We start from the raw sequence: 23447 nt of genomic DNA on the forward strand, positions 1-23447 counted from the left end.
TTAATTAACAATACAGAAAGTTGCCGATTTAATATGTCATCTGAAACAATTATCTTTAAAAATGGTCGATTTTAATTCACATCTAATACATTATCTTAAAAACTTGTTTAATCTTGTAAAATATAATACAATTATCCATAGAGAGAGTTGCTGATTTAAGGTTACATCTAATAAAGTTATTCTGGAAAAGTGACCGAATTAAGGTAACATCTGATACAATTATCAAAAAGGTGGTAAAATTTACTATAAAATGTAGCAAAATTATCAATAAAGCTGTAGTTGGCTCAATATTACATCTACTACAACTATCTATAAAAAAAATGGTTGAATTCATTCCAAAATATGGTAAAGTAATCAATAAAGAAAAATACCGATTAAAGTTTTAGAAATTATCTATAAAAAGTGGTTGAATCTTGTCTTTTACTTTAATTGCAAGTTTACGTAACCGGACTCCAGCTAGATTTCGGTTAGGATGAATTCCGTCTTTGTATAAGGTGAAATTGTATTGATTACGAGGTCGATAGATTGCGTTCGATGAAGTTTTGTATTTTGAGTGGCTTTAATCGAAATTGAAGTTCGGTGCACCTGTGCCTAAAGACGTATTTATAGTACGGATGTGTTCATTAAGTATGTGCACCTGTTCGATAAGTGCGTCATCTTTACTGAGTAATTCGTTCAGGCTTTTATGACCAGCTTGTTTATTTCAGTCATATATGGAATATACCAGAGTTTCCAAAAATGTTAATTTACATCCAGTATATTCAGTGAATAATGAACAGATGTTGTTACTACAGATGTTGCTGAAGTGTTAATTTGCAACTTAATTTTGAAATTTTGAAATTCATTCCACTATATGACAGATAGCATGTCTCTCTTCTGTTTCAAGTTCTGATATTTTGTCTTGTTTGGCTCTAATTTCAGTTTTTAAATTTTGAATTTCAGATGTTCATCTTGAATTTGTTCAGAAACTGAGCAATCACACTTTTTGGCTAACCGACACACCTTTACCAAGAGCCTACGTTTATCTTTAGTTAAATTTTTAATGTTTTGAACATTTTCTTGGGATATGAACCTTAAATTATCAGTTTCCATAGCCTGTTCATCAATTTCATTTTTCTTTTCAACTACTTCATCCTCTAATTTTGATATTTTTTTTTTATCCCTCCTATTAATTTTTCTACTGAATTTTTTGGCCCTAATGTAGCAAATTTAACCTTCATTTCATCTAATTGCTGTAAAGACTCATCTAGCTGATTTGATATACTTTCAAATTTTTTGCCCCATGATCTATTTTCTTTTTGAATGCTTTTAATTGTGTTACATTTTTCCCCTGCAATACTTAATAGTTTTAACAAAAAACACTGGACACTTTTAATTTGCAAAACACTCATTTGCAAATCCGCCGCCGCCTCTCCTTAGAGCTACAGTGTCATGTATAGAACCAAAATGTGCGGAATTACATGGGATTCAATAAATGCATACCTTTTTTTATGTAATCATTAAATATATCTTGCAATTTGATAAAGAAAAACATGGGATTTTCAATATCCCATGGGATATGCAAAATCCCATGGGATTTGCCATTATCCCATGGGATTTTGGTTAAATCCCATAGGATTTTTTTGGGTCCCATGGGATAATTGTAGTCCCATGGGATATTTGTTGTCCCATGGGACAAAAAAAATCCCATGGGACCATATTTATCCCATGGGATTTTTTTAAAATCCCATGGGATAAATATGGTTCTTTTTATAAAGTTTAAAATCCCATGGGATGATTGATTTCCTTTAAACATCAATGAAATTAAGTACAGTGTTTTTTTGTGTGTTTCAGTTATCAATCTCTTAGTATTGATTCTATGGTTGATGATTCTTCGTAGCTGGATATATTTTTTTCCTTGGATATTGTAATGCAATATATTGTTCTATAACTGTTTCAAACTAAATATTTAAATAACAAAGCAGACGATATATGTATCAATATATGTTTATTCTGGAATTTATTAATACTTTTTTAAAACACAATTCTTTACAACATTTAAAATCAATAAAAATATCTATAAATATGATCAACAGTCTTAAACTCTAATATAAATAGATATTTTGTTTCTTCATATTGATTTTAAAAAATTCAAGGTACCAATCAAAAAGAAGGAATTGATAAGCTTAAAATAAACCCATTTTGTGGATTTTATAAAATTGTATACTTTTGAAGCCAGTCAGTTTGCATCAAACTGCATGTATTAACTATTGCTGAAAAAACAAGTTTTAACCTAAAATAATTACTTTGAATAAACTATCTATAAAGACACAAATATCCATTGATACACATTTAGTTGGTTGTAATAGAAACACAAGTATATTACACAATCACAACCATTTAATTTAATCATGACCATTACACTTTTAATTTAGTTTCATAATTAAAAATATATCATACAAATAGCTTGCATTTTATCATTTATTATTGTTATTTACATGTTTTTCTTTACTGATAGTATTTACACAGGACTAATAATATATGAATTTGTTATATATACAAAAACACATATGATAATGAAAAGGTAAGTATATGAATAATACAATATAACAAGAACAATCCTGAAAGTTTAACGAAACAAATGAAATAGTACGAGTATGAATATATACTGTAACCCTTATCCATATATTATAAATCTTAATTCTTTACATTATATTAAAGAAAATGAACTTAAGGATGTACTTAAGTTTATGAATTTGTGTAGGATGTTCGGACTCCTTTGTTTTTTCCCCTAGGATACATGGTAAAATAATTTGCCCCATAACACCCATTTTCTTTTCATATAAGACTTAAATAGCTCATAAAATGTCATGTACCAACATTTAAGAAGATTCTTTATTTTTTCTTTCAATTTGAGACCCAAATAGTATATGTATATATGCAAATATAAGGTAAAAGTCAGAGTCAGCATTTTCCCTCCATTTCTTAAAAATGAAATATCTCGAAAAGGACCTCAATAACCTATCAATATTTTTAGCTTATTTTGCTAACCAATGCTCTCTCGACTTATAGTATCAATTTTAAACTCTGGATTTTTTTAATTTCACCTAAGTACATCTCTAAGAAACATAGAATATATCAGTTATAATAATAGAAATTATATTCAGTCATGGGTGACATTACTCAACGTCTTTTCTTTACGAGGCGAATCACTGATTTCTTCTGGCATTTTTTTAAATGTTTGTCAATGACATCTGTTATATTGGATTCCAAAGTTGGTGTCTGCTTCCTTGGATTTTTATACTTTTGGAAATTGGTTGGAAGAGGCACATTAGGTCGGGCTTTTCTTTGGCTGAATGTTTCAAGATATTCTTTCCACCAATCAAGATGTTGCTGCATAAACCTTAAATGAGAAACAAGGAGTTAAGAACTGGTATTTGGTAAATAAATATTTTCAAGTGAGTTTATCATCGAAAACATAAACAATTTCTGAAATACTGAATAATATTGTCAATGACAGATCAAACACAATTAACTAAGACCTAAATTAATATTTTAATTTCACTGGAGATATATGACATCATTGCATCTTTCCTTAAATTAGATAAATATTCAACAAGTGATACTTATACTTCTTTGGCAAAGCACAGCAATAAAAGTGATAATAAATGATTTAGTACACCTAACAATAGACAATAAAAGTAAACTGTGCACATAAACATTAATAAACTTAATTCTCTTATGGTTGACCTGAAGAAGTATTTGAAGAGCTATTTATTTCTCATATCATACTGCACAGAATGTGATATGAGAAAGTGTTTCAAACAATCTGTAAATTTGATTGTTGTTTAATATTCAAGTGATTATTAATTAGGTCAAATCATGAAATTCTAAGATTAAAACAATGTACATCAGGATGTCTATCTCTTAATTACTATGACATTTTCTTCTGTAATGTGTAACCTTATATCCAAGTAAGGTGACAATCCCATGTGTTGTATTTCTTTAAGAACCCTGAAACCTCTTCTCTACATAAATTTCAGTCTATTTTTAGTAATAATGACCTCGACATTTGAAGTGTTAACCTCAAAATACATAGAATTCCTCTATTATATCAGGTGTGAGCATATAACCAAGTATGGCTGTTATCAGATAGAGAGTATTTGAAGCAAGTATCCAGAATCGAAAGTGACTGACAAACAGATGGGTCAAATACTATAAACCCCCAATTATTTTGTAGTGTGGGAAATTGGATGGCATATCAACACTTCTTATTCGTATTCTGATTCGTAAAGCCTGGACAATATAAAACCAATGCGAAGTGCATGAACTCTATTAATAATCTATCTTTAAAATTTTATTCTACGCTAGTACTATCCTGAATTTATTTCACAAATACTGAAAACCTCTTTTTCACCTGTAGTGATAAAAGGGTTGCGTTATTTTTTATTTTGTAATATTTATTGACCAATTTATTATTTTGTATACTATATGATGTTGCTCTTGTTGCACACAATGGTGCCCGAGTGTATTAATAAACTTGTGAATATCTTATTTAATTAAAATGATAATCATACTCGTCAAAGGCTTGTTTCTTATTCTATTGAAATTAAACAAGTTGCTGATATCAAGTAATATTCAATATTCCCTTAATTTATAAAATATCAACAGAACATGGAACTATACTGAAAATTTAATGTTACATACCTTCCAGTCGACATCCACTTCTCAAGATCTTCACTCATGTTTGTCACGACTGAGCTAAACTTTGGGGGTATGCCTTCCACTATTGATGGGACTTCCAGGTCGGGTATGGCACCTGTCACATCCAGTTCTCTGTATGGCTCAGAGTGCAGTGGCCAGTTCTTAAATTTCAAACTCACTTTGTCATCGGCCTTGCTAAATACAAAATGATGAATATCTTTAAAGTCACAAAGTGAGTAATCAGATGTTGACAATTTTCTAAAGTCCCAAAGGCTGGTGATATGTTCAATATATGGCATAGGTTTGATCGACGTTGATATGAGCTGGTGTAGGTCAGGAAGTGTGACAGCTGCTTGCTGGTGGCATTTAACTGAAATCCTGGAGAAAAACTGGTCGACATCCTCATGGGTGTGACCTACCATCAGGAAACTGAGTTTGATCTAAAAAATAAACCAAAGAATAAAATCAAGAATACATTTACACAGGGCAGCTTGCTTTTTCATAGTGATTGTTCATTTATCATAAATCTGGGACGAAACTCAGTATTTTGGCAAACAATTTCTAAATATAGCATCAATATAAACATCGGTACAAAATTTATGTTGATCATAATACAAGTTCAGGGTAAGCTACCTTAACAAAATAACTTATAAACATATAAATATACTGGTTTCACACTGTAGTTTCAATGTCCTGTGAGTTTGAAAATGTTAATATGTCAATGTCAAGATTTACTAGTACTTGTTTAGAAATAAACGAAATAGTGCATTCCAGAAACTAAATAGACATGCAGTAATAATGTAGTTTATTTCTTCTTTATTAGAGAGGGTTAATATTGTATTTTATTTATTTTCAAACACCATCCGGTATGGAGTCTACATAAGTAATCGTTTATTTCTAATGTTATATATCTTAAAAATAAACAGCTGCGCCATGAGCACATGATACGCGGGTCACATATTTTAAGAATAAAGATCAATAACTTCTCAATGTCATATCAGAAATTTGTGAAAAACTAAAGGGAGGTTTTCTTAATTGAAAAAAAAACAGTCACCAAAGTTTAAATGAAAACTGATCAAAGCATTTTAAAGGTATTGTCTGAAAACTGGAAAAATGCCCCTTTTTATGAATAAAATCCAAGAACTCGGAAGTGTCAAATCTAAAATTTATAAAAATTGAAAGGGAGCTTACATCAATAGATATAAAAAATTCTCCAAAGTTTCATGAGAACTGCTGAAGTATTTTTGAGTAATGGTCCGAAAACTAGAGAATCCCTCTTTTTTTAATGAATAAAACCATATAACTCCGAAACATAAAATCTAAAATTTATAAAAAATGAAAGGAAGCTCACGTCAATAGATATGAACAATTCACCAAAGTTTTATGCAAATTGGTTGAAGCGCTTTTTTAGTTAATGTCCAACATGTTGACGACGGACGGACAGATGGACAACAGTTTACCATAATACGTCCCGTAAACGGGAGTTTAATTACTGTATTATTCATATTATATATATATATATATATATATATCTATGTATATGTATATGTAAATGTTCTTTGAATGTCATATTTTTTTCATTAAAAAAATGCATTTTTCATCTATGTTCCATTTTAGCCATAGTGGCTATGTTTCTTTATGTACAAGGAAATAAAATACAAAATTTATGCTAGATACTCTCAAACTCATTCAGCACAAGTTTGGCTGAAATTGATTCAGCAGTTTCAAAGGAGAAGATTTTTTAAAGTAAGCAAACTAGATGAACAAACTGTGAATAAAGTGTTAACACAGAGATATGTCTCGCCTATTTGTTATTTTGATAATGCAAATGTTGAAATTAAAATAGCAATACTTTTACATGTAAGTTATGAAAATATTCAAAGTCAATGAACCATGACTGAAGGTACAGGGCTAAACAATCTCCATGGAAATGAGATGTGCCAATGCTAATACAACTGCAAACCAAATACCATTGACTTTTCATAAGTCGTTCCCTTTAAACAAACCTAAACACAAACATTAACTTGTAAACTATGTAAAAGTTTCAAAGTCAATGAACCATAATTAGGGGGTGGGGTTATTTAATCTCCATGGAAATGAAACTTGCAAATGCCAATACATTTGCATACCGAATATCATTGACTTAACATTAGTGGTTCATCTTAAACTGACCTAATCACAAACCAATACATGTAAACTAAGCAAAAGTTTCAAAGTCAATAGAACATGACTGAGGGGTAACGACCAAATATTCTCCATGGAAATGAGATGTGCTAATGCTTATACAACTGCATACCAATTATCTTTGACCTACCACTAACAGTTACCCTTAAACTGACCTAATCACAAACTAATACATGAAAACTAATCAAAAGTTTCAAAGTCAATAGACCATGAATGAGGGGGCAAGGCCAAATAATCTCCATGGAAATGAGATATGCCAATGCTTATACAACTGCATACCAAATATCATTGACCTACCACTAGTGGTTCCCCATAAACTGACCTAATCACAAACTAATACATGTAAACTAAGCAACGTTTCAAAGTCAATAGACCTTGACTGAGGGGGCAGGGCTAAATAATCTCCATGGTAATGAGATGTGCTAATGTTAATACAACTGCATACCAAATATCATTGACCTTCTACTAGTGGTTTTCCTTAAACTGACCTAATCACAAACTAATACATGTAAACTAAGCAAAGTTTCAAAGTCAATAGACCTTGACTGAGGGGGCGGGGCCAAATAATCTCCATGGTAATGAGATGTGCCAATGCTAATACAACTGCATACGAATTATCATTGACCTACCACTAGTGGTTCACCATGAACTAGACCTAATCACAAACTAATACATTGTTGACGCCGTCGCCGCCGCCGGAAACAGCATACCTATGTCTCGCTCTTTGACTCCGTCAACCTAATTTGGCTGATATTTTCAGGGCAGGTAGACCTTGACATAATAAATACTAAAACTTCTTGTCTGATTGTTCTAAATGCCAATGTTTTATTTTTAGCCATTACGGCTATGTTTTCTGAGGACACAGAAAATAAAACACAAACTTTATTCTAGATAACCAGGCAGACGGCAATGAACGCCAAGTGATGGCAAAAGCTCACGTTTCCTTTGGAAATATACATTTACTTAAACAGAATACTGTAAAAAAAAAAATTATGCAAACATTATCCAATACCTTTTTAACTATTTCAGCTTTCACTAGCATGGCTAAGAACATCAATACATAGTTATTTTTGTTGTCTTTCGCAGCATTGTCAGCTTGAAGATATAATGTTGGTGGCAAGCTACCTCCATTGTTCTGCAAGATAAAAAAAATAGTTATCATATTCTTAAATTTGAAAAATAATCCAGATAAAGACAGCAACACAAAGGAAAATATAAAACACATATATGCAAACAGTGTTATTTTCCTATCAAAAAAAACAGGATAAAACAAGGGAAGTAACCCAAAATTTATTTTAAAAGTTTTTAAATACACAAAGGTTTTTATGACACAACAGCATTTAGCCCGAGGTAAAAATCGTTGATTACTAGTATGTTTGACACCAAAGCTGTCAAGTGAAGTCATATAACAGTACAAGTTCTTTGATTTACAGATAACATTTACCTTCTTCTGTAACACAAAAACTTAATTAAGGTTGACATTGATGGTACGGTAATTATAGAAAGAGACTGACACTTTTTTAGAAGTTAAATTTTTGAAAAAAAACCGGAAGATTTGAATGTTTAAAGGGAGGGACAGAAGAGGGCTTCAAAAATTGGAAGATTTTGATTCCCGCCTCAAGAATCACATGTATGGAATATTGAAATAGAATATCATACCAGGTTTTGTTTAAAACGGTTCACTTTTCTTTGAAAAGAGTAAAGATAGATATTCAAGCAGTCCTATTAACTCCTAGTTTTTGGCTGATGAACAAAACAGACAATCAAAAAGATGTAAATATTACCTTTGCCACATCATCAAGAACAGTCATCAAACAATTAAGAGTAATATTGCAATTGGAAGCAAATTGGTCTGTCCATGTAAATGCATAAGACTTCTGTAGACCGTGACATAAAACACCAGTTACATGATGGTGCAACTTAGTCAGACTGTTGTCTGCCTGCAAAAAGAAATAAACATTTAGATTATTTTCACACTTGGTTTTTCTCATTGGCACTTTCATTACAATCTAACAAGTTGGTGGTCTTTTTATAATTTACTCATAAGTATCTGTTATACTTCTGTGTGCTTTTAATATATTAATCTCCTGGTACCAGCAGATTAAATATATAACAAGAACTGTCAGAATGACACTTAACCAGATTTCTTTTGTGTAACACAATTTTTCCAATCTATAAAGGACCATAATACCCTTGAAAGTGAAAATTATCATTTTCAAACTTGACCTCTGTTTTGTCACAGTAACAACATAATAAATCGGAAAAGCTATATCTAAATGTTTCATTAGTTATTGTAGGTAATTGACTGGAGCCACCTTTATTAATCTTTCAAAGACCACAACTCATGATCAGTAAAAAAGAAAATCTCCAATATCAAAATTGTCCTTTAATTTTTTACATCAGAAACTAATAATTAAAATTTCAAAAGCTTGAGATGCCAGCCTGTCCTGCACTACAGACAACCCCAAATCATTAACTGGAATTTTTAAGTTGGAAATTGTGTTTCAAATCTTCTTATTCAATGGCCAATCAAGGGGAGGTCCTATGAGTGGACCCCCCCCCCCCCCCTTTTTTTTTAAATCAATGCTTTTGAATGGGGATATATGGTTGGAATCTTTTAAAAATAGCTGGATCCGTCCCTTTTTTTTAATCAATTTTCTAAAAGTAAAAATTGAACTGGTCCTCAAATGACAGGGTTGCGAGGAATGACAATTCCTTTCACAAACATTTTAACTAAGAAATGTAAAAAAAGAAAAATCTTTCAACAACTGACTTAATATTAATAATATTGATGTTTTTCACAATTTCAAACAAAATAACTTACCTTCGAAACAAATGGAAACCTAGGCAAATTGGTCTTAGACTGGTCCATGTTATCTATAATGAGTGATAGATATTGCTGGGGATTTTCTTGGGCCTTTGTTCTGTGCTTATAATACTTCTCTCTAGCAATTCTGAAAATTTATAAATATGTTTTATTTTCAAGGGTATGTCAAGGACCATCTTGTCCTTTCTAAAAAAGTTCATCTGCAGATACTAAGACCTTGTTGATAAATATTCTGTATCAAATTCACAAAAAATACACGACAGTATTGGAGTATAGATTCAAGATACTGACGTTTATCATCTTAATAACGTGTTATAGTGTTCTTTTATTTGCCTTAGTAAATTATCACCTTTACTGTTTAGTCTATTTTTAGTAGTATCCATTTTACCTGGCCTCTGTACCTATACATCCCAGCATTGTATTATTGTGCTATGGTAAATTTTTATATTCTTGTCTTTTGTTTTTGCTAATGTGCTTTGTCTTTATGCCTTTTTGTATTTCTTTGTTGGTGTATTTGTTTGATTATAAAGTGATTTTGACTATAGGAGCACAATGTTTGCTGCTGTACCACTATTTTTGTCATTTTTCCAATTGTGTCTATGTTTTCTGCACAAATCGTTGTCAATATAAGGGAATTTCTGTGTGAATGTTGTACAAGTGAGAGGTTAAGCTAGCTATAAAACCCACATGTTTGTACCAAGTCAGGAATGTGACAGTTGTTATCCATTTGTTTGATGTGTTTGAGCTTTTGATTTGCCTTTTGATAATGGACTTTCCGTTTTGAATTTTCTTCAGAGTTCTGTTTTATTGTTACTTTTTATACATGAATAGTCATTGGAAATCAAATTCTGATCCGAGCGAAAGGAAAATTTTTTCTTATTCATTATTTCAAAATATCATGTGTCTCAGAATTATTACAGCTACTATGAAGATTTTTTCAGTTGTAAGACCAGGGGTCAATTAAATGAGATATCTTTTGGTTTAATCATTTAAATAAAGGTTTATCCAGAAATATTTCTTCAGATTCCAAAATATCATAATATATATTTTCTCATCCTATCACTATTAAAAAAATGACTCTGAATAGTAGGGGCAAGTATGGACACAATATTCAAGCTTGATACAGCTTTGAATTCCGAAAGTGATTAAATATTTCCCACATCATAGATTTCTGACAAAGAATAAATTTGAACAGAGTTTCAACAAAGTTTAATTTAGTCCTGGACCCTTTGGGATAATTGGAAGTCTTATTTCTTTTAAATAATATTACCTCTGTAACGTCAGGTGTGCTTTTCTCCTGACCTCAAGCTTCTTGAACTCATCTTGACTAAGCTTCTTTAGAAAAGCCTCTTTGAAAACAGCACATTCTGTGCACTGTGTCATCTTCTGATGCTAAAATAATAAATTTGATTATTGAAACACGTTATTAATCAGAACCAATTAAGAATGTATTTGATTTTAGAGTATAAGATTTCTTATTTCTTATGAGGCAGGAATCCTGCTATCTGATTGGTTGATTGTGAGGATGTATTATAACATTCTGCCCTAATTGAGGCAGGGATAAATATTATAATAAATACTTAATTTAAGACCCATTGGTGGCCTTCGGCTGTTGTCTGCTCTTTAATGGGGTTGTGGTCTGTAGCACATTCCCCATTTCCATTCTCAATTTTATTAATTGTGTGCAGACATTAGATTAATACATTTAAATGGATTTCTACAATTATAAATAATGATCATTTTTGTTAAACAAAACATAAGCAGATTATTTTGTTTCAATGCTTTGTTTTGGTAAAGAACGAGTCCAGTAAAAGGGAGGTTATTACTGTATTTAAATTTGCTATGACATTTAAGAAATAGATTTGTTATCTTGGTGAGATCAGGGGTGTATGGAATTTTACACAGGTGTTGGAAATCGGTGCACACTCCTGCTGCTCCTGAGGGTGTATGGATTTCTCTGTGGGTATAAAATTCTGTACACCTCTGATCACCCCAAGATATCTTATAATATCACAACTGATATACCTTCCTAACTTTGACATTTGGGAACTCCATTCTCCATATCTGTAGGAACCTTGTCCTCTTTACTGCTTTAAGTTTATTTGTAATACAGTGCAGGCTGTAGTCTTTATACACCAATTTCTTTGTTAAACATGAAGGCAGATGAATCTCTGGAACATCTGGCTGGTCATCACCAAAATGCTTAGCATACTGTTCCAAGTACTGTTTTGCTATGATGTGGGCTTCAGTCGTATACTTCATTCCGCTCCTTCCATCAGGCAATGATACTTTTTTCACACCAGTGTTTAGTTTCTTGCGGATGTACTGATATCTACAAAAGAGATTATTTTGTCAAAATTTTCTCAAAATCATAGGTCGAGTTGTCATCATTTTGTAATTCTCAAACTTGGATCATTTTGTTGAACATGTTACTTCTTTTAATATGCCTTTACATTCCAAATTTAATTAACTGCATTAAACATTCAAGAAAAAGTGTGGAAAACAATAATTTCAACTGATTTACTTGGTCCAAGGTCCATAACAACTCATAATCATGCCAAATCTCGTCGTTAATAAGAAACTTATGATTAACAAGCATTCTGAGAGTATTGCATGGCAATACATAGTCCCCTACTGGTTAAAAATTAATTATACTGGAACAAACTGCTAGCTTGATCTATAACATGTCATGGTGTAAGCTATATAACAAATATCAAGTTAATATCTTCAAGAGGTCAAAAAAAGTGTGGAAAACTGATTATTTAAGTGAATTTTTTAATGGACCATAACTCTGCAAAAAATCATCAGATGGGAACAAAATTCAAATTTGATATATAACTCGTCCTGATAAAACAATATACCAAATATCAAATCTTTAAGCAAGAAGAAAACAAGAGGCTCTCAAGAGCCTGTGTCGCTCACCTGTAATTACTGTTGTTTTTGGAATCATGATAATAAGGTTAATATCATAATTAATCGTATTAGATACCATAGATTATTAGATACTATGATCAAATTCAAGATAATAACTAAAAACTGCAAAATTTCCTAAAAATTACTAATTTAGGGGCAGCAACCCAAGAACAGGTTGTCTGAAAATTTCAGGGCAGAGAATTCGAAACCTATGTTGGTTTGTTATAACCTAAACTTGAGAACCATGGTCCTTTCTATTAAACAAAGTTTTGATATTTTTTTAAATACGATTTACAAATTGACCTGTCTAACTGATTAACATGTACCTTCTATATTTGACTCCATGAATAAGCCTCCAAGCTGAATCACAGATTGTACTGCCATGTAGGATAAATGTTGGTCTCTGAATTGTCTCTTTATGTGCATCTCTATGCCTAAAAAGAAGAAAGGGTACGTCGTGTTATAAATTTATTTATCAAGTTATAAAAGAAGAAAATATTGTTAACCCTTTTTAATTTTAAAGTAAGAAAATCATTTCAACAATTCAGAAATCTATTATCATTGAAATCAAAATCAACATTAAAAAAAAACTGCATTAAATTCTTTTGATACTTTACATAATCCAATACAGATTTCGTCAAGATATGAAACCAGATCTTGTGTCAAAAGGGCAATCACATTTTGCTCTACTTTGAATTACATAATGATTACTGTGGCTTAAATAATGTATGTGATGTCATGATAAGTATACACTATGCATGCTATGCATGATTAATTCTAAGTATCAAACAATGATAAGGTGTCACAGACAGACCCAAAAATGCTTACATGTAACAAGCTGCTGACCAAGTCCTAAAGGGGCACTAGCTGTCAATTTATTGTTTACTGGTTCAAATCAAATTCATGTTTATTTATAACATTCTAAAATGTCTATCTAAATTACAAAAAGTCCTAATGACATTATTAACAATGCATAACGTTTCTTTAAAATGTACAATTTCATGTTTTTTTTAAACTATAGACGCCATCTATTTAACCATCAGGGTTGTCACTTTGAAGAATTCCAATGGTCATATAGCCCAATTTAAACATAAAAATAAATGAAAAATAGATATAAGAATATGTACAATCGTCATCATCGTGTATATAACCCTACGTTTAGGTCTGTTTGATTGCATGTCATATATTTAAACAAGAAAGTGTACACAACACATCCTCATTTTTATGGAAATGTTGTTTACTGTGCCAGGAAATTTAGAAAAGATCCTGTTAAACGTATCGATCCTTTAAATAAACTTATTCTTAAAGGTTACCAATTCAACACTAATTAATTCATTGAATATTGTTTTATTGGTACTGTATAGCGGGTAATTTTCGCAGGGTGTAAATTTTCGCTTATTTTCACGAAAAGAACAAATTCGCCAAAATAAATTCCGCCAATTTAAAAGTGCACATGCAAAGGTATTGATATAAGTTTTGAATCCGCCAAAATAAAACCCACCAAAATATTTGGTATACCTTATTCAATGAAAATCGTGAAATTTTACACCTGTGAAAATAACCCGCAATACGGTATTAATGTTGATTTTGTTACCAGTAAATTAAAAGCAAACTAAATATCATTGTTATATACATATACAAGGTCATGTTTTTCTCAGACTGTTTATGATGTCTTTACACTAAATCCATTGGATGTTGGATGTGTATTGATTGATAATTTAGCCTTAGATGCATGATTTTTTTTTTATTGGTTAGTGGCTTTGAACTAGCTGTCAGTAACTGCGAGTACTCTCAGATCAGTACTTAGTGTCTTTTTGTTGTTTGGATATACCAGTACCCGGCCACGTCCACTCTAGGTTTTTGTTAGATGTATTTCTATTTGTATCCATCTGATGAGTTAAGCCTTTTTCAACCAATTTTTAAAGTTCGTTCTTATGTTGTACTGTTACACCACTGTCCCAGGTTAGGGGAAGGGTTGGGATCCAGCTAACATGTTTAACCCCGCCACATTCTGTATGAATATGCCTGTCCAAAGTCATAGCCTGTAAATTAGTGATTGTCGTTTGTTGATGCGTTACATATTTGTTTTTTCGTTCCTTTTTTTATACATAAATTAGGCTGTTAGTTTTCATGTTTAAATTGTTTTACATTTGTGATTTCGGGGCCTTTTATAGCCGACTATGCAATATGGGCTTTGCTTATTGTTAAAGGCCATACAGTGACCTATAGTTGTTAATTTCTTTTTCATTTGGTCTCTTGTGAAGAGTTGTCTCATTGGCAATCATACCACATCTTCTTTTTTATATATACAGTACACAGATGCCCCTGACTAGCACTCTTATTTTCCATGTTTAGTGAACCAGGAAATTGTGGTGAAAACCCTAACTTGAAATACAATGGGTTACATAAATGTATATCTGAGTACTTACATTAAACTTGCAGCTATAAAGGAAGTTTGCTCTGTTTGTGTCTTTGAATAAAAGTCTATTCTGCATTTCTGTATAACTTTTACATTTGTTTCTTCAAGGCATTCTGATGAACAGCATAATTTGGGAAGGTTAATTATAGTTTGCAGATTAGTCTCAGTTTCTTTTAAAACACTTGTTCTGCGCTTTGGCTTTTCAACTCTATCTAAAATAAAAATAAAAAGTTACAACCTCAAATACAACTTATAGCTTATATATTATGGGCACTTGCGTTTTAATCTAAGAAGTTTATTGTGTCATGGATCTGACTTGTTTGCTCATTGTAAACTGTCTAATGTTTTTTATTGTTGTTGTGTCTATCTGATGAGTTAAGCCTTCTTCAGTTATTTTTTTATAATCTATATTTATAAGTTACCTTATCTAAAAGTGGTAAGACTGGATTCCGAGAACAGTATGCATTTTATCTATTAAAAATTATCTGACAAAGTACCAGTTTTAAATTATCGATTGCAAGTAAACATGTCAAATTAATATTTGTTTTTATCTTCTTTTATTGTTTTTTTGTTTATGACTTTGGTCGTCAAAATTGGATTTAATTCATTTTCTACAGAATTATTTAACTTCTCCTTCAAGACAAGCTTGATATGGCTTTTAATTGTCCGTTCTTTTTTCATTTGATACCGGACAATCGGACAAGCCTTATTGTCGGGCCCTGGGATGGAGAGTTGTTTCATTGGTACTAATACTACATCTTCTTCATGTTCTTATTTTTATATAGAACAAAAAAAGCTTGAAAAATGTATTGTTTAAAAGTTTAAAAGTCTAAATATAATTTCTACAAAACTTGTGCCTATACTGAATTACTCTTGACAGTGTTTTAACTGAGTATCTGTTTTTGTGATCATGCTTCAAAATAAGTTAAAATCATATGAAACTTCAAATTAACAAGAATGTGTCCATAGTACACGGATGCCCCAATCGCACTAAAACTTTCTATGTTCAGTGGACAGTGAAATTGTGGTCAAAACTCTTATTTGGCATTACAATTAGAAAGATCATATCATAAGGAACATTTGTACTAAGTTTCAAGTTGATAGGACTTCAACTTCATCAAAAACTACCTTGACCAAAAGCTTTAACCTGAACATGCTGAAGAGGGACAGACGGACAGACGAACAGACAAACAGACCAGAAAGCATAATGCCCATAAAAAACAAGAGTGCACACGCTGAAATGTCTCACCTTCTTTACTAACCATTGATTTTATGTTGATAGTCCTAAATATAAAGCTTTACTACAAGTAACACATAAACTTAACATGATCCAAGAAAAGGTTAGATAAACCAAACGAGAAATACATGTACACCTTACAATCATTCAATAAACCAAACATAGTTGACCTATTGCTTATAGTTTCTAAGAAACAGTCTTAAACAAGAAAACTTAACATTGACCAATGAACCATGAAAATGAGGTCAAGGTCAGATGAACCTTGCCAGACAGACATGTACACCTTACAATCAATTTATGCATTAAATATAGTTGACCTATTGCTTATAGTATCTAAGAAACAAACTTAACCATGAAAACTTAACATTGACCAATGAACCATGAAAATGAGGTCAAGGTCAGATGATACTTGCCAGACAGACATATACACCTTACAATCCTTCCATACAACAAATATAGTTGATCTATTGCTTATAGTTGAAGAAAAACAGACCAAAACACAAAAACTTAACACTGAGAAATGAATTGTGAAAATGAGGTTAAGGTCAAATGAAAATGTACATCATAAAATATTTCCATACACCAAATATAGTTGACCTATTGCATATAGTATTAGAAAAAAAGACCAAAACTCAAAAACTTTACTTTGACCACTGAACCATGAAAATGAGGTCAAGGTCAGATGACACCTACCAGTTGGACATGTACACCTTACAATCATTCCATATACCAAATATAGTAGACCTACTGCTTATAGTATCTGATATATGGACTTGACCACGAAAACTTAACCTTGTTCACTGATCCATGAAATGAGGTCGAGGTCAAATGAAAATTGTCTGACGGGCATGTGGACCTTGCAAGGTACGCACATACTAAATATAGTTATTCTATTACTCATAATAAGAAAGAAATTAACATTACAAAAAAGTTGACTTTTTTTTCAAGTAGTCACTGAACCATGAAAATGAGGCCAAGGACAATGGACGTATGACAGACGGAAACTTCGTAACATAAGGCATCTATATACAAAGTATGAAGCATCCAGGTCTTCTAGCTTCTAAAATATAAAGCTTTTAAGAAGTTGGCTAACGCCGCCGCCACATGATCACTATCCCTATGTCGAGCTGTCTGCGACAAAAGTCGCAGGCTCGACAAAAATGAGGCAAATGTTTTTTTATAATTAAATGGCTAGTTTTTATTATAAAACTTATGTACATATACTTTTTTCATTAATTTGTCATAAATTTAAATCAATCAATAAAGTATTCCTATATATATATATGTCATGTACAAATTGCAATTTTGTACATGTTATAGCATGTACAGAAATATTGTATAAAATTGAGAATGGAAATGGGGAATGTGTCAAAGAGACAACAACCCGACCATAGAGCAGACAACAGCCGAAGGCCACCAATGGGTCTTCAATGCAGCGAGAAACTCCCGCACCCGGAGGCGTCCTTCAGCTGGCCCCTAAACAAATAAGTATACTAGTTCAGTGATAATATAACATATATATATATATCATGTATATATATGTTATATGTTGTACAATCCAAACAAATAAGTTATAACATGTACAAACTTGTAAAGGACATATATCATGTATATATGAGGTGATTTTAGTAATTTCTTATTTAATATTTCATTTTGGATAGATGTTATAATAACCAATAGTTTAAAATGCTTACCTGCACGATGTTCAATTCTCAATCTTTTCTTTGGGATTTCTCCATCTGAACCATTGTTATGACTATATGCATCTAAAAAACAAACAGTAAATCATTAAACGGGTGAAAATTATCACTCTGATTGATATTGGGAGATTGAGAGTGATACTTTTACAATAGTTGTTACCTTTAAGTCATGCATTAGGTAAGAAAAAGGTATAAGCTAAGCCTCTTTAAAATCTGATAAAACCTACTAGCCTGAATTTGCTGACTATACTTTTATTGCATATTTATCACATATAACATGTATAAGACAAGCAAACTATTATTATATATTTGATATGGTTTCTATGTAAACTCAGAACTTGCCTGTGGCCATTTATCATTGAAAATTTGACCCAATTGGGCTCCTTTGAGGCCTCATAGGACCTGCTTACAAGACAAAAAACACTGACACATTATCACATTTATATGAAAATTTCTGCATATTGTAGACACCTTACATCACTCAGCTTTAGCGAAGATAATAAATGGAGAATGTTTCCTTGCAACACAGATGCCCCTGCTTGTATATAACATTATAAAGGGGCATAACTCATGAAAGGTAAAACTGACGCCACATAAAATCGAATTTGATCTGTCTGGTTATAAGCATTGTATGCAAGTTTCATAAGATTTTGTTGAGGCAAACTAAAGTTAGAAAATGGAAAACAATTTTAGGATATATAGACAGTCAGACAGATTTACAAGGGTAAAACTTAATGCCCCTTGGCCAAGCAGCAGTGGCGCAATACAAAATGTTATTTTCCATAGGGTTTTACAGGTAAACTCAGAATACAAGCTTTTTCAATTCAATTGGGTTTTTTTTAAACTGCAATGGCACGAGTTTTGCTAAATAAATGAACCCTTAATTTTTTCATGTTTTGTACTAGATTATTCTGTGTTTATAAAAATTCTGAAAACTTAAAATGTTTACCATCTGAACTGTATACTGGTTCCTCAGAGCTGTAAGTTTCTTCTTCTGAACTGTATACATTTTCATATGAACTGTATGATTCTTTATTCAATTTCACAGTAGATTCTGAAACAAAGAAAATTGAAAAAGAATGAAACAAAATGTATCAACCTTTGTTGGTCCCATTGCCAATTTTGAAATAGAAACTTGGAACTCTAAACAATAGCTGAATATTTAATATATATATATATACAAGTCTAAATTGAAAACAACGTTCTATCCTATGATTGCGTTGGATAAAAACCGCAATTTTTATACGTGTGCATGTAAAACAAATTTCTTTGTAGAGGGGTCTAACATCTTGCCGCAAGTTCATTGTTTTATCATAGACGATCTTTTTCAATTTTTTTGGTTGTAATGCAACACTGGTAACCTATAGGAAAATGACTTTTTTTTTTAATAAGGCTTTGAAAAATGTTAAAAATAGTCATTTTGCTTGGAAAAAATGCGAAACGGTGATTAATGGGGTCAAATGGACTTTTCATCAACGTGCATTCAAGCTATATAGTCTGCTTCCTATTTGTATAGATTTCCATATTTTAAACTAGGGTGGGCTCGAATGTCGACACAGTATAAAGAAAATAGAACGTTTTTGTGATATATACTGTTTTTATTGGGAAAAACATGTATACATCTTGAATTTGGAGATACATTTTGGTTTTTAAACATAATGATCGTGACTCAGTTGCCAGTCTAGCAAAAAGCAAATTTGGTGAAAATTGGCAAAAAAGGGCCCCTAAGCAAACACCAATGATTTAGTTAAATTGCAAAGTAGAAAAATTAATCTTGGCATTGAATATTGTAGTTCAAGAAAAGTTTTGCTTGCCAAAGTAGTAATATTATCATATATTTGAAATTTGGAAAAACTATAGTCTGTTTCAAAAACGTATTTTTTCAAGAAATGATTTCATTAAACATGTTTAAAGCCATTCTTCAAAATTCTATGTAGCTTTTCCATATCAGAATGGTTTTGTCGGCAATATGATCAGTGCTGGATGACCTTTGAAAAATTAGGGCTGTAAATAAACATTATCTTCATGTCTTTTTTAACAGTACCATATGGCGCTTAATAATAGAAAAAAAATTGCATTACCGTATAGGTTACAAGAGCGCAATTATTTGTTTACATTTTACCGGCAAGATGGTACTCAGAATAGAATCCTGTACGGCTTCTGATTGGATGATACAGAATTGGAATTACTTTTAATTGAAAGCTTATCCAATTAGGTTTAAAAAATTCACAAATTCACATTTTGCAAAGTATAGAAAATATCTTCCATTTCTGCACGTCGGGGCCATTAAAAATATGCCTTTTTCATTAAGCGAAAAAAATAGACTATCTTTTTCAACTGCATTTTAAGTCAATTTTTGCCGCATGACCATATATATTTTTTTGGTTGTAATGCAACACTGGCATTTCTAGTAATAGGAACTGCTACCACTGGTACCCTATGGAAAATGCAGTACGAATAATTGCGCTCTTGTAACCATAACAACCAGAGGTGTAGTATCAAAATAAAATTTGCCACTGTGACAAATCTCAATCCAAGGCTTAATGTCATTAATGTAATTAACAATATGTTACCATATGACCATGATGACTAACCCCCCACAGACAGTTTTTTAAAATAACGACCAAAAGTATCAAAACGACTAGAGTAAAACAAATCAAACAGACTATTTAAATACAAAACAATAAACAGAGGACAACAAAGAAGATGTGGTGTCAGCGAAACAACTATCCACCAAAGACCAAATGTCGTTGATGTATTCACCTAATAACATCATGACTTTCAATGTGCAGCCTTAGCTTGCGTTGCATAGCAAGCTATATAGAAGCTGTACAGGACCATGAAATAATTGGTGTAAAACCATTCAAAATAGAAAGATAACGGCAAGATTTATAAACAATATAACAGACGAAAAACTAATACGAACAAGTTGATGCACTCTGGGGAAACTGAAAAAATAATTAAAATATTCCTCTCGATACTATCTTTTGATTGTAAGAAGCTTCTGTCCAAGTTTGGTACAAATTTAGGATAGTTTATGAATCTAATAAATGTAAATAAAAACTTTAACTGCAGACTGTATGTAATGTTAACTGGAAGAAAAACTAAGACATTTATAAGTAATATACGCAAAAACAAACTTTAACCACAGAGCATGCAGAGTGAATGTAAATAAATGTTAACTGGAAGAAAAACTAAGTCCATTTATAAGTAAAATACAGAAAAACAGGTCCAAAATTTTAACAAAATTTCCTTCTAGATACTAGCTTTTGATCATAAACAAGCTTCTGTGCAAGTTAAGTACAAATGCAGGATATTTTAAGAAAGTTATTAAAGTTTTAAAAAATTTAACCACAGACATGACAGAGTGAATGTTATGTTTACTGGCAGAAAACTAAGTCCATTTATAAGTAAAATACGGAAAAAAAGGGATTTTATTTTTCCAAATTTACTTACATGACTTATGAATACCAAATGACTACCAACTTATGATCATAAACAAGCTTCTGTCCAAGTTTGGTAGAAATCCAGGATAGTTAAAGAAAGTTATAAAAAATTTCAAAAACTTTAACCACAGAGTGAATATTTGTGGACACCAACGACGACGGAATGTAGTCCGCTATGTCTCGCTTTTTCGACAAAAGTCGAAGGCTCGACAAAAATGTTGACAATAATAAAATTTGATAATCTATGCTCAAAATAGATATAAGAAGATGAGGTATGAGTGCTAATGAGACAACTCTCTGTCCAAGCCAAAAATGTTCCTGCTACCAACAAAGTCATGGTGCCAGGTAACTGGTCATCAAATAACAATTATAATAGGAAATTAACAGTATTGCATCAATCAAAATTATGGTCCCATTTAATATTGAATTTTACATAATCAAAACAATGATCTATAATAACATAAAGTACCAAAAATGTCTGTGGTAATACCATGTTTTCAGTAAATGCATAAAGTAAGGACAGCACAAAAATAAATGAACTTTTCTTTAGATTTTTATTTAAATTGTTAAAAAAGAAAAAAAGTATTTCTATACTCTGTATTATTTAAGTGTTTAGCATAGTTTTATATATAATCTAAGTAACAGCTGAATAACAATAAATAAAGGCAGGCAAAATTCTTACCTCTCATCTTACTGAACATTTTGGAAACAATAAAAAGAATGCATCAATCTGCATTTATTTTTCTACTGGTGTAACAGTAATGGTTTCTTTTTGCTTATTGGTCAATAATGTTATTTCTACCTTAATTACAGTAAGACAATATTTTTCTTTGATGCTGATCTTTTTAATTGGGAGGGGGTTGACAGGGTCATAAAATGCTCATTGATGTTTCCTTAATTAGTGGACCAGGTAAATCAGGTCATAAAAAATAAGAAAGAGGCAGCTCCCTAAAAATTTTCCCACACTTCCTAATGCCATAACCGACCGTGTATTACCTGAAGGAAATACCTTCAGACAATTTTTCATAACTCTTACCTGTAATAGATCATATTATAATCTGTTGAAATTCTGTTTGATATTTTTAAATTCCTCAACACAATTTTAAAATTAAAAGACATTTTTAATATCTTATATTTTTCGAACCATTGTATCAGTAAAAAAATTGTTGAGAACACCCTTTTTTCAATTGGTTCAGTTTTAGTGTCCGATGGGAAAGATTTACTTGATTGTATTATAAAAAAAATTTCATATATAATATATATAATAAAGTTATTATGAACCTGGATTTAAAATGGTATAACTTTTCTTTACTTCAGTAAAAATGGTAAAAAAATATGATAAAAAAATAATAATCATTATACAAATATTTAAAAATATTCAATTGCAAGTATTTAAAAAAAATATTCAATTGCAAGTATTTAAAAAAAATATTAAATTGCAAGTAAATGAAGTATTTTATAAAAAATATTCAATTGGAAGTATTTTAAAGTCTTTTATCAATGAATCAAACTGTGACATTTTGTCACATCACTTTTTGTCCTGTTAAACTTTCTTATAGTTCACCTTGTATCAGACCTGCCTATAGAATTTACAAAGTGTCCTTTTTTTTATACGTCAGCATTACATTTACTGATGTTCATGACTTATAATGTTAAATGAAGCAAAGTGGAAAGGAACTAACTTATGATTTATAAATATACATAACTATATAAGTATATGCAATCTTTTTTATTTGTAAATCTTCAATGCTGAGAAGTTATACATATCTGTTTAAATCTGTTAACCATTGTTAACCTATAGGTTTAGTGACTTATATCTTATTTAATTGTTAACTTATTAAACCACTTTTGCAATTCATGTTCAATGAAAGAAATCATTGCCTTTGTCATTTTTGAAATGTGTTACTAAGCACAATTTATTAAATAAAAGCACAATTTTGGGATTTTAAGGGAATGTAGAACTGAATGCCATAGGACAAAAAGTCCCACTTAACCTTTTTTTTTATAAATTAATAGCGGTGGAGTCCTTCAAATGAAA

The 23447-nt window shown here is 31.2% G+C and overlaps 1 protein-coding gene across 1 annotated transcript; it reads right to left on the reverse strand.

The window, feature by feature from the left end:
* Window positions 1–2295: 2295 nt before the first annotated feature.
* On the reverse strand, window positions 2296–10111 carry LOC127713918 (uncharacterized). The gene is made up of 5 exons (XM_052219864.1): window positions 10083–10111; window positions 9692–9821; window positions 7880–8002; window positions 4687–5123; window positions 2296–2299 (listed from the first exon to the last, which is right to left on the reverse strand). The coding sequence occupies exons 1-5, from the start codon at window positions 10109–10111 to the stop codon at window positions 2296–2298; spliced, it is 723 nt and encodes a 240-aa protein (XP_052075824.1).
* Between the last annotated feature and the right edge of the window lie 13336 nt (window positions 10112–23447).

This window comes from Mytilus californianus, unplaced genomic scaffold (assembly GCF_021869535.1).
Source record: "Mytilus californianus isolate M0D057914Y unplaced genomic scaffold, xbMytCali1.0.p SCAF_89, whole genome shotgun sequence".
NCBI classification, from domain to species: Eukaryota; Metazoa; Mollusca; class Bivalvia; order Mytilida; family Mytilidae; genus Mytilus; species Mytilus californianus.

What these genes read in the sequence shown, in the direction of transcription:
- LOC127713918 (XM_052219864.1), bottom strand. Translation starts at nt 10,111, where the DNA reads ATGCTGGGATGTATAGGTACAGAGGCCAG. An exon ending in TGTATAGGTACAGAGGCCAG is followed by an intron (nt 9,822 to 10,082) that starts GTAAAATGGATA and finishes ATAAATTTTCAG; the next exon opens with AATTGCTAGAGAGAAGTATT. An exon ending in AAGCTGAAATAGTTAAAAAG is followed by an intron (nt 5,124 to 7,879) that starts GTATTGGATAAT and finishes TTTATTTTTTAG; the next exon opens with ATCAAACTCAGTTTCCTGAT.